We start from the raw sequence: 12,870 nt of genomic DNA, 5'->3' as shown, positions 1-12,870 counted from the left end.
GGAATTTGTTCTCAGTATTATCAGTATTTTGCTGTGAAACTCCACCTGCAGTATTTGTGGAAACTAATGAGATGTTCTGCATCATTATATGTATATATTGGGTAAATCTTCAATGAGCACATTGTTATTTACATTGTCAATTAATGACCTAACTCCCGTCTCTCTCCTCAGACCCAGAGTTTGTCGGATCGACATTTGTCAAAGCAGATGAGGGCAGCGGTGACGATGACAAACTCTACTTTTTCTTCAGTGAGAGTGCTCGGGAGTTTGAATACTACAAAGCACTGCGAGTTCCCAGAGTAGCTCGCGTTTGCAAGGTATTATCTCCTCGCCCACGAATCCATAGTCTGAACATCAAGAATTTGTTAGAGCAGAACAAAGCCATCAGGATCGACAAACCTCTTTGACTAATATCGACTCTGCTTACCACTTCTCTCCACAACTCTCAGTCCCTTCTCTCTCAGAGTGCCACCTTTTTGAACAGCTGTAGCCCATACATACAAAAATATGAATACACAAATTAGGAGTAGCAGTAGGCCATTTGGCCCCTCAAGCCCCATTGGATAAGATCACGGCTGATCTGATAGTTTTAAGTTTTTTTTTCAAGTTTATTTATTAGCGTCAAAAGCAGGCTTACATGAACAGTGCAATGAAGTTACTGTGAAAATCCTCTAGTCGCCACACTCTGGCGCCTATTCGGGTACACTGAGGGAAAATTTAGCGTGGCCAATGCACCTAACCAGCACGTCTTTCGGACTGTGGGAGGAAACCGAAGCACCGGGAGGAAACCCACGCAGACATGGGGAGAATGTGCAGACTCCACACAGACAGTGACCCAAGCCGGGAATCGAACCCGGGTCCTTGGCGCTGTAAGGCAGCAATGCTAACCACTGCCACCACTCTGTAGCCTCAACTCTAATTTCCTGTACTCTTTGACTTCCTTGTCAATCAAGAATCTAATTTAGCCTTAAAAATGTTCAATGCGCTGCCTCCACAGCTCTCTGAGTCCCACCGAAGCTTTCTCTTTCTCTTCAGATGCTGAGGGGCCATGCTGTGTGTTTCCGTCATTTCCTCTTTTTGTTTTGGATTTTGAGCTCATTACCTCTTGATGTTTGGACCTTGCTGTGCACAAATTGGCTGCCATGTTTCCTGCAATAGTGACTGACCTTCAGAAAAGTACTTTTTGGCTGTAAAACACTAGGAGACATCCTGAACTTGTGAAAAGCACCATGCGAATGGAGATTCTTTTTATTGGTAGACTTAAGAAAGACAAGCCTCATGTGTGCTTAGTAACATCTGTGTGTTTGATGAAACTGCAGCTGCACTCTGCATGTGCACCCATTTATAGAATCATAGAGTCCTACAGTGCAGAAGGAGGCCATTCGACCCATCGAGCCTGCACCGACAACAATCCCACCCAAGCTCTATCCCCATGTATTTATCCGACAAATATCCCCAGACACTAAGGGGCAATTTAGCACGGCCAATCCACCTAACCCACACATCTTTGGACTGTGGGAGGAAATCAGAGCACCCGGAGGAAACTCACGCAGACATGGGGAAAAAGTGCAAACTCCACACGAGACAGTGACCCGAGGCTGTAATTGAACCTGGGTCCTTGGTGCTTTGAAGCAGCAGTGTTAACCACAGTGATGCCGTGCCGCCCACTAAATGTTTGTTTTCTTTTTTCTCCACCTCTCTCCCCCTCAGCTGTGAAACCTGTTTGAATAGATTAACACTTCTGGTACTACAGGAAGGCTCACTCATGTGGCTGAAATCCACCAAATAATGTCCCCTCTAAATCCTTTTTGTTGTGGGTGGCCTGTTCCTTTGTGTGGTCAAATACTCAGGTTATCTAAAAGAGACCAACTTGTGAGCAATCTGTACAGTACCTTCCTGGAGCTTGCTGATTCCATTAGCATATACTCATTACTTTATTCTCTTTGTTCTTTCATGGGTTGTGGGCATTGCTGGGCAAAACCAGCATTTGTTGCCCATCCCTGATTGCTCTTTAATTGAGTTATTTGCTCGGCCATTTCAAACGGCAGTTCAGAGTCAACCACATTGCTGTGGGTCTGGAGTCACATGTAGGCCTGACCACGTAAAAACAGCAGATTTCCTTCCCTAAAGGACGTTTGTGAACCAGATGGGTTTCTGTAACAAATGATAATTTTATGGTCACCATTACTGAGATTAGCTTTATATTCCATCTTATTAACTGAATTTAAATTCGGCCATGCTGGGATTTGAACCCACATCCCCAGAGCAGCAGCCTAGGCCTCTGGATGACTAGTCTAGTGACATTACCACTATGGCACTGTCTCCCCGACTGGCCAATGACATCTGCAATGGCTCGAATATGTCCATCGGATAGATGACACTTGAACTGGCCACTGGGTCATGGCCTGGTGGACGCCTGTACAAGGATACCTGCAAGTGAGAAATTAATTTGGCAGACATTGACAGAGAGAACTGGGAGACAGTCGCTGACATCTGTGATCTCTGGAGACTGACATTTGGACAGGCATTGGAAGAAGACATAGAGAGACGGAAAGCTTATCTGGCCGTGAAGAGGATTCAGAGAAAATCCACTGTCCGCTTCATCTGCAGCAAATATGGCAGAGACGATCATGATAGAATGGGGCTCCTGTGTCACACTGGGTGATGCTTTACAAAGAGTTGACCATGAAGGCACAAATCATTGCCTCACAAGATGGAAACCAAAGACTACCTGAGAAAAGGACATGCTGTTGGAAACCCTTTTGTTTACTCCCCTGTTAAAACTGATGATAGGAGCAAGAAGGAGGAACAGAAATCACTGCCGTGATTACAGTATAATGGTTTAGAAATGTGGAGTAAGTTACGTGGAGCAAATTCATTTGTTCAATGATTGAAAGTGGTGTATATTCTCGTGCTAACATCCCAACAAACATTAATGAAGTTTCCCTCATCCTGGCTTTCACTTCAGTTTTCACTTCCAGTGTCACTCACCCACCAAAGCACGCATGTATTGCATGGTATTGTCAGTTCCACTTATCTTATTCTGTAGGCTAAGTTTGGCAGAGCTCTGGTTCTGACCCAGAACCTTGCTGAAAGTGTGGATCAAAGGTTCACTTGGACTGGGAGATCACAGTGCCACTGATCCTAAAATGAAAATCATGGCAAGAATTTTACCGCCTCGGCGACCCTGGAATCGGGACAGATGAGGCTCGCAGAACGGAATTCTCCATTGGCCTCGGGATTTTACAAGCCTCGCCCCATGTCATCTGTCGTAGATTTCTGCATCACACTTTATAACATTTGATCCTTCCATATCTGCTTATAGTAGATTTTCTGTTTTTACCTAACCAAATTTACTTTCCGGAGGCAGCACGGTGGCACAGTGGTTAGTACTGCTGCCTCACTGCGCCAGGAACCCAGGTTTGATTCCCAGCTTGTGTCACTGTTTGTGTGGAGTCTGCACGTTCTCCTGTGTCTGCGAGGGTTTCCTCCGGGTGCTCCTGTTTCCTCCAAAAGACGTGCTGGTTTGGTGCAATGGCCATGCTAAATTCTCCCTCTGTGTACCTGAACAGGCGCTGGAGTGTGGCGACTAGATTTTCACAGTAACTTCTTTGCAGTGTTAATATAAGCCTACTAATAAATAAACTTACTGATACTAATAAATAAACTTAAACTTTCTGTTGTTTTCAGCCAAAACAAGGTCTTTTTCCTTCTATATGGATGTTTCCTACAATTTTACACATTTACAGATAGTTGAAGTGGCATATCATATTAGCTATGTTGACACAATTTGCAGTGACACAGAACGGAAGGAAATTTGAGAAGTGGTTTGCAATTCAGTTTGTTCACTGTCTTGTCTGATGACTGTTTGACACTTTACTCTGGAAAATAGTGGACAGGTAATAAATCTCAGGTTTCTGACCATTGGATTGCACTGGGCAGCTGCACTAACAGTGTTAACATTGTGGAGCTGGGAAAGCAATGACAAATGCTGTTTAATTTAGATAAAGTCTGTGAAGTCAGTGATATAAGAAGAGAAATTACAGGATTAATGGGACAATACTTGCAATGACTAGAAGGGATGACGGAAAAGCTTTGGCCAGCAGGATTAAAGAAAATCCCAAGGCTTTTTGTACATATATAAAGAGCAAGAGGGTAGCCAGGGAGAGGGTTGGCCCACTCAAGGACAAGGGAGGGAATCTATGCGTGGAGCCAGAGGAAATGGGCGAGGTATTAAATGAGTACTTTGCGTCAGTATTCACCAAAGAGAAGGACTTGGTGGATGATGAGTCTGGGAAAGGATGTGTAGACAGTTTGAGTCATGTTGAGATCAAAAAGGAGGTATTGGGGTTCTTGAGAAACATTAAGGTAGACAAGTCCCCAGGGCCTGATGGGATATACCCCAGAATACTGAGAGAGGCAAGGGAGGAAATTGCTGGGGCCTTGAGAGAAATCTTTGTATCCTCACTGGCTACAGGGGAGGTCATGATGTGGAGATGCTGGCGTTGGACTGGGGTAAACACAGTAAAAAGTCTCACAACACCAGGTTAAAGTCCAACAGGTTTATTTGGTAGCAAAAGCCACTAGCTTTCGGAGCACTGCTCCTTCCATCAGTAAGTGGGAGTTCTGTTCACAAACAGGGCATATAAAGATAAACTCAATTTACAAAATAATGGTTGGAATGCGAGTCTTTACAGGTAATCAAGTCTTAAAGGTACAGACAATGTGAGTGGAGAGAGGGTTAAGCACAGGTTAAAGAGATGTGTATTGTCTCCAGCCAGGACAGTTAGTGAGATTTTGCAAGCCCAGGCAAGTCGTGGGGGTTACAGATAGTGTGACATGAACCCAAGATCCCGATTGAGGCTGTCCTCATGTGTGTGGGACTTGGCTATCAGTCTCTGTTCAGTAACTCTGCGCTGTCATGTGTTGTGAAGGCTGCCTTGGAGAACGCTTACCCGAAGCTCAGAGGCCGAATGCCCGTGACCGCTGAACTGCTCCCCAACAGGAAGAACAGTCTTGCCTGGTGATTGTCGAGCGGTGTTCATTCATCCGTTGTCGTAGCGTCTGCATTGTCTCCCCAATGTACCATGCCTCGGGACATCCTTTCCTGCAGCGTATCAGGTGGACAACGTTGGCCGAGTTGCAAGTGTATGTACCGTGTACCTGGTGGATGGTGTTCTGACGTGAGATGATGGACTTTAACCTGGTGTTGTGAGACTTCTTACAGGGGAGGTCCCAGAGGATTGGAGAATAGCCAATGTTGTTACTTTGTTTAAGAAGGGTAGCAAGAATAATCCAGGTAATTACAGGCCGGTGAGCCTTACATCAGTGGTAGGGAAATTATTGGAGAGGATTCTTCGAGACATGATTTATTCCCACTTGGAAATAAGTGGACGTATTAGTGAGAGGCAACATGGTTTTGTGAAGGGGAGGTCATGTCTCACTAACTTGATCGAGTTTTTTGAGGAAGTGACGAAGATGATTGATGAGGGTAGGGCAGTGGATGTTGTCGACATGGACTTCAGTAAGGCCTTTGACAAGGTTCCTCATGGCAGACTGGTGCAAAAGGTGAAGTCGCATGGGATCAGAGGTGAGCTCGCAAAGTGGATACAAAACTGGCTCGGTCAAAGAAGACAGATGGTAGCAGTGGAAGGGTGCGTTTCTGAATGGAGGGCTGTGACAAGTGGCGTTCCTCAGGGATCAGTGCTGGGACCTTTCCTGTTTGTAATCTATATAAATGATTTGCAGGAAAATGTAACTGGATTGATTAGTAAGTTTGCGGACGACACAAAGGTTGGTGGATTTGCAGATAGCGATGAGGACCATCAGAGGATACAGCAGGATATAGATCAGTTGGAGACTTGGGCGGAGAGATGGCAGATGGAGTTTAATCCGGACAAATGTGAGGTAATGCATTTTGGAAGGTCTAATACAAATAGGAAATATACAGTAAATGGCAGAACCCTTAAGAGTATTGATAGGCAAAGGGATCTGGGTGTACAGGTACACAGGTCACTGAAAGTGACAATGCAGGTGGAGAAGGTAGTCAAGAAGGCATACGGCATGCTTGCCTTCATCGGCCGGGGCACTGAGTTTAAAAATTGGCAAGTCATGTTGCAGCTTTATAGAACCTTAGTTAGGCCACACTTGGAATGTAGTGTTCAATTCTGGTCGCCACACTACCAGAAGGATGTGGAGGCTTTGGACAGGGTACAGAAAAGATTTACCAGGATGTTGCCTGGTATGGAGGGCATCAGCTATGAGGAGAGGTTGGAGAAACTTGCTATGTTCTCACTGAAACAACGGAGGTTGAGAGGTGACCTGATAGAAGTCTACAAGATTATGAGAGGCATGGACAGAGTGGAAGAGTCAATTACTCGGGGGCACAAGTTTAAGGTGCGAGGGGCAAGGTTTGAAGGAGATGTACGAGGCAGATTGTTGACATAGAGGGTGGTGGGTGTCTGGAACCCGTTGCCGGGGGAGGTAGTGGAAGCAGATACGATAGTGACTTTTAAGGGGCGTCTTGACAAATACATGAATAGGATGGGAATAGAGGGATATGGTCCCTGGAAGGATAGGGGGTTTTAGTTTAGACGGGCAGCATGGTCGGTGCAGGCTTGGAGGTCCGACGGGCCTGTTCCTGCGCTGTAATTTTCTTTGTTCTTTGTTCTTTGGATGTGGCAGTAAGATAGTTGTTCTCTTAAGACATCAGTGTAGTTTGTGTGGTTTTCAAGCCCTCGCTGCAGGAAGGATGTAGCTGAGCTGAAAAGTTAAAGGAGAGCTACTAAAATGATAAGAGAGCTTAATAATGAAACAAAGAGAAGACTGAGGGGAAGGTGACAAGAGGTTTCCAAACCGATGAATATGGAGTGTCAATCGAAAAAAAGACTTGTCCTTCTATATAATGCTTTTCACAAACACCCAGCATCTCAAAGCACTTTACAACTAATGCTGGTGCCCAGCTCCCTGCCAGTTTAGTTAAACCTTTCCTCAACCACACCAGTGAACGTTCCTGCAAGGACATGGGGGTGTGTGTGTGTCTGCAGTGGATGTAGATAAGCACCTCAAATACGCGGCAGTCCCGGAACGGTTGGGTCACCCTTGGCTATCTGTAGAGTAGTCTAATTAGTCCCATTTCCCCCTCTAACCTCATGGCCCTTTTCCAGTATAGCATCCAATTTCCCTTTGATATCATCTCCACTTCTACCGCTTTTGTTGAGTTCCAGATCATTATCACTCACTGTCTTATACCTCACATTCCCCCAGAATCACTTGTCCAAAACCATAAATCTGCGCTCCTCAGTCTTTAAAACATAAATAATAGGAATAGCTTTTCTCTGTCTACCTTATCTAAATCTATCAGAATCTTGTACACTTCTATAGAATCTCCCCTCAAGCCAGATCGGTGTTTACAACAATCCATGATAATTTTATGGTTACCATTGCTTTCAATTCCAGGTATTTTTCAAATGGATTTAAACTCAGCTGCCATGATGGAATTTGTCCCCAATATATTAGCCTGTGCCACTGGATTACTCGTCCCATTACAACTATGCCGTCATGTTTCAAAGTTTATTTATTAGTGTCACAAGTAGGCTTACATTCACACTGCAATGCAGTGAAAATCCCCCAGTCGCCACACTCCGGCGCCTGTTCGGTTACACTGAGGGAGAATTTAGCATGGCTAATGCACTTAACCAGCACGTCTTTCAGATTGTGCCCTGTTTTCTCTTCTTGTCCCATTAATACATCTCTTTCGCTTTGCACCAGCATGCCTTTTACTATTTAATTACTGTTGTTTTCCACCCTAGCAAACTTTGTTTTGATTTTGCTAGTTCATCACAACATGCATGCTGTACATTTTATACTTACTCAAGGAAACAACCAAGTGCAAATGAGTATGAGAGGCTTGCCTTTAAATGTTGATCGCTAAGCCGTGCTTGTTGCATTTATGATGGCCAGAATCCTTTGCAGAACCAGTGGCTGCCCACCATGGGATAAATTATAGGGGTATTCGCGCCTCTACTGGCCCACAATGTTTGTCAGGCACTTAATGGTCTGAAGTTGTGGATTCCGTCCCTGCAATGGAAGATGTCCCACCTCCAAGAGCAGCTGATCGATATGGTGGCCGGCAGCACAGCCAGAAGCAGTGGCTGCTGCTGGGAGCACTGTCAGTCCTCAACCCAGGGAGTGGTCAGCCTGTGGAATTCGCTACCACAGAAAGTAGTTGAGGCCAAAACATTGACTGTTTCCAAGAAGCAGGGGTCAAAGGATATGGGGAGGGAAGGCGGGATCAGGCTACTGAGTTGAATGATCAGCCATGATCATAATTAATGGCGAAGTAGACTCAAAGGACTGAATGGCCTCTTCCTGCTCCTATTTTCTATGTAATGGAGGGCAGGTAATAAGGTAGATATGGATCTCACTGGGGCTAGTCAGACAGACCCAGTGAAGAGGGGGGAGGAGGGCGTGGGACAGACAGGGGTGGCTGTATCCACTGATGGTTACCCATTGGGAATGACTGTTCAAGCAGGAGATTCACATCCATCCCTCCCTCTCGTGAGCCCGCAGTCAGGGTGCCAGGTTTACCAAGCACCCTCTCTAAGTGGGCAATCCTTCAAGTATGGGAAGAGGGGGCTAAAATGCAGGTCCTTTAAAACTGCTATTAAAGCATTAGATGTGCTGCTCTTGTATTGAAAAGCATCTTATGGATGTTCCTACTTCAGGGTGACATCGGTGGTCTGAAGACACTGCAGAAAAGATGGACCTCCTTTCTCAAAGCCCGTTTAATATGCTCTGACGAGAGAAATGAGATGTATTTTGATAAGATTCATGATGTCTTTACTCTTCAACACAACAAGGATAACAGAAGTTCAACTGTCTTCTATGGAGTCTTTTCCACAAGATGGTGAGTAAGCAGATTTCCACAGAACAACACTGTTCTCTTTTCTGTACCCAATTTGCAAAACTCTTGAAGGTGCACCAGTTTTTTGCTTTCATGAAGGTACTGGCTCTTCAGGTGTATGGAGTGTGTAGGGGGGTGCTTAAAAAAGAAATTAGGAGGGCAAAGAGAGGCCACAAATACCATTGGCAGATAAGGTTAAGGAAAACCCCAAGGCATTTTATAGCATATTAAGAGCGAGAAGATGACCAGGGAAAGAGTGGGGCCCATTAGAGACAAAGGGGCAATCTGTGTGGGGAGCCAGAAGATGTGGGCGAGGACTTAAATGAATATTTTTTATTTGTATTCACCAAGGAGAAAGAAATTGTAGCTGGAGACTTCATTTGTGATGGTGAGGTTCTAGAGCATGTTAAGACTAATAAGAAGGAGGTATTAGATGTTTTAGTGGGCCCCTGTCTGGGGCGGCACGGTAGCACAGTGGTTAGCACTGCTGCTTCACAGCTCCAGGGACCTGGGTTCGATTCCCGGCTTGGGTCACTGTCTGTGTGGAGTTTGCACATTCTCCTTGTGTCTGCATGGGTTTCCTCCGGGTGCTCCGGTTTCCTCCCACAGTCCAAAGATGTGCGGGTTAGGTTGATTGGCCATGCTAAAATTGCACCTTAGTGTCCTGAGATGCGTGGGTTAGAGGGATTAGCGGGTGAATGTGTAGAGATACGGAAATAGGGCCTGGGTGGGATTGTGGTCGGTGCAGACTCGATGAGCCGAATGGCCTCTTTCTGCACTGTAGGGTTTCTATGGTTTCTAATGTTTCTTAAACGTGCATAAATCCCCAGGGCCTGATGAGATGTATCCCAGGCTGCTGTGGGAGGCAAGGGAGGAGATTGCAGGGCCCTGTCGAAGATAGTTGATTTGATTTATTATTGTCACATGTATTAACATACAGTGAAAAGTATCGTTTCTTGCGCGCTATACAGACAAAGCATACCGTACATAGGGAAGGAAAGGAGAGAGTGCAGAATGTAGTGTTACAGTCATAGCTAGGGTGTAGAGAAAGATCAACTTAATGTGAGGTAAGTCCATTCAAAAGTCTGATGGCAGCAGGGAAGAAGCGATGGCAGCAGGGAAGAAGCTGTTCTTGAGTTGGTTCGTACGTGATCTCAGACTTCTGTATCCTTTTCCCCATGGAAGAAGGTGAAAGAGAGTATGTCTGGGGTGCGTGGGGTCCTTGATTATGCTGGCAGCTTTCCATGGATGGGGGACTGGTTTGAATGATGGACTGAGCTTCATTCACGACTCTTTGTAGTTCCTTGCGGTCTTGGGTAGTGTAGGAGCAATACCAAGCTGTGATACATCCAGAAAGAATGCTTTCTGTGGTGCATCTGTAGAAGTTGGTGAGAGTTGTAGCAGACGTGCCAAATTTCCTTAGTCTCCCGAAAGTAGAGGCATTGGTGGGCTTTCTTAACTATAGTGTCCGCATGGAGGGACCAGGGCAGGTTGTTGGTGATCCGGACATGTAAAAACCTGAAGCTCTCTATCATTTCTACATTGTCCCCATTGATGTAGTAAGAAGTTTAACAACACCAGGTTAAAGTCCAACAGGTTTATTTGGTAGCAAAAGCCACACAAGCGTGACCGCCCCAGGCTCAGAGCCTCGAAAGCTTGTGTGGCTTTTGCTACCAAATAAACCTGTTGGACTTTAACCTGGTGTTGTTAAACTTCTTACTGTGTTTACCCCAGTCCAACGCCGGCATCTCCACATCATGACTCCCATTGATGTAGACAGGGGAATGTCCTCTACTATGCTTCCTGAAGTCGATGACAATCTCCTTTGTTTTGTTGACATTGAGGGAAAGATTATTGTTGCTGCACCAGTTCACCAGATTCTCGATCTCATTCTTCTGTCTCGTCATTGTTTGAAATCTGATCCACAACGGTGGTGTCGTCACCAAACTTGAAAATCAAGTTGGAAGGGAATTTGGCTACACAATCATAGGTGCGTAAGGAGTATAGTAGGGGGCTGAGAACACAGCCTTGTGGGGCACCGGTTTTGAGGATGATCGTGGAGGAGATGCTGTTGCCTATCCATACTGATTGTGGTCTGTGGGTTAAGAAGTCTAGGATCCAGTTGCAGAGGGAGGAGCCGAGCCCCAGGCCATGAAATTTGGAGATAAGTCTCGTAGGAATAATGATGTTAAAGACTGAGCTGTAAATATAAATTTAAATCTTCCCTAGCCACAGGTGCCAGATAACTGGAGGATAGCTAATGTACCTTTATTCAAGTTGAACAGCAGGGGTAAGCCAGATAATTACAGGCCAATTAGTCTAATGTCAGTGGTAGGGAAATTATTGGAAAGAATTCTGAGGGACAGGATTAATGAACACTTGGAAAGGCGAGGATTGATCAGGGATAGTCAGCACTGATTTGTTGTTGGAAGATCGTGACTAACTAATTTAATTGAGTTTTTTGAAAAAGTAACTAAATATATTGATGAGGGTAGCGCAATTTACATGGACATCAGTAAGGCCTTTGATAAGGTCCCACATGGAAGACTGGTCTAAAAGGTTACAGCCCATGCGATCCAAGACGACTTGCAAATTGGATCCAAAATTGGCTTGTTAATAGGAAGCAAAGGATGATGGTGAAGGGCTGCTTTTGTGATTGGAAACTGTGACCAGTGATGTACCACAGCGATCGGTGCTAGCACCCTTGCTGTTTGTTATATACATTAATGACTTGGATGTGAAAATAGAAGGTATAGTTAGTAAGTTTGCAGACGACACGGAAATCAGTGCTGTTGTTGATAGTGAGAAGTTGTTGATAGTCTGAGGCTACAGACTGATATTGATCAGCTGGTAAATTGGGCAGAGCAATGGCAGGTGGAATTTAATCCTGATAAGTGTGAGGTGAGGCATTTTGGGAGGTCTAAATAGAGTATATACAGTGAACTGTAGGTTCCTAGGGAGTATTGAGGAACAAAGGGACCTTGGGGTATAAGTTCATAGATCCCTGAAGGTGGTAGCACAGGTAGATAGGATGGTGAAGAAGGCGTACGGAATGCTTGCCTTCATTAGCCGGGACATAGAATATAGGAGCAGGGAGGTCTTGGTACAACTTTATAAAACATTGGTTAGGACACAGATGGAGTATTGTGTGCAATTGCAGTGATATCTTGTGTACAATTTCTGGGCTATCATCATCAATGTTCCGTAGAATCCCTACAGTGCAGAAGGAGTCCATTTGGCCCATCAAGTCTGCACCGATTCTACAAAAGGGCATTTTAACCAGGCCCACCCCCTTGCCCCATCCCCCAACCCTGCGTATTTACCATGGCTAATTCCCCTAACCTGCACATCTTTGGACACTAAGGGGCAATTCAGCATGGACAATCCACCTAACCTACACATCTTTGGACTGTGGGAGGAAACCACTGCTTTTTGTGATTGATTACTCTGAGTCTGCTCCCCTCCCCCATTTCTGTTGTTCTGAGTGATCTCTATCCTACAATATGACTTACTTTGAGCATTGTCCTTGCTCTGTTTGTGAGCTCCAACAATTCAATATAGTGTGTTATTTTGTCTCCGGCATGTATATAAGTGAAACATTTTCTTCATATCGCCTCTGTTTTGACTGCAAGGTTTGGCATCCAAGTAGTTTAGTCGCATCTTGTTGTGGGTGGTTGGAATTTGTGGTTTTGAACACTGTTGATATTGGGCATAAAAAAGGCATATGCTTTTCTAACTCTTTTTCCCTGCCTCAATTTATCCTGTCCTTCTGCTCCCCCTCTCCTGAACATGCAGCCCATTGAGGGTGTGAGGATATGAAATCTTCATAATGACATAGCTGACATTTTTGATATGATTCTTCAGGTGACCATATGTCCCGGTTTCGCCAGAACAGTCCTGGGTTTTTATTCAACACACCGGTGTGAAAATCATTCAAATGTCCCAGTTTTCAGCCTTTTTTCCCT

The 12,870-nt window shown here is 45.1% G+C and overlaps 1 protein-coding gene across 1 annotated transcript in view; it reads left to right on the top strand.

The window, feature by feature from the left end:
- sema4f (sema domain, immunoglobulin domain (Ig), transmembrane domain (TM) and short cytoplasmic domain, (semaphorin) 4F) overlaps nucleotides 1–12,870 on the top strand; it is a 208,237-nt gene that overhangs the window by 158,635 nt on the left and 36,732 nt on the right. The window contains exons 7-8 of the mRNA XM_078224518.1: nucleotides 172–317; nucleotides 8,727–8,908. Of these exons, the coding sequence (XP_078080644.1) occupies nucleotides 172–317; nucleotides 8,727–8,908 (328 nt within the window). The remainder of the gene's footprint in view (nucleotides 1–171; nucleotides 318–8,726; nucleotides 8,909–12,870) is intronic.

The sequence above is a fragment of the Mustelus asterias genome, chromosome 1 (assembly GCF_964213995.1).
Source record: "Mustelus asterias chromosome 1, sMusAst1.hap1.1, whole genome shotgun sequence".
In the NCBI taxonomy this organism is placed as follows: domain Eukaryota; kingdom Metazoa; phylum Chordata; class Chondrichthyes; order Carcharhiniformes; family Triakidae; genus Mustelus; species Mustelus asterias.
Note: the sequence above shows the minus strand (reverse complement) of the source record. Positions and strands in the feature narration are given on the sequence as shown.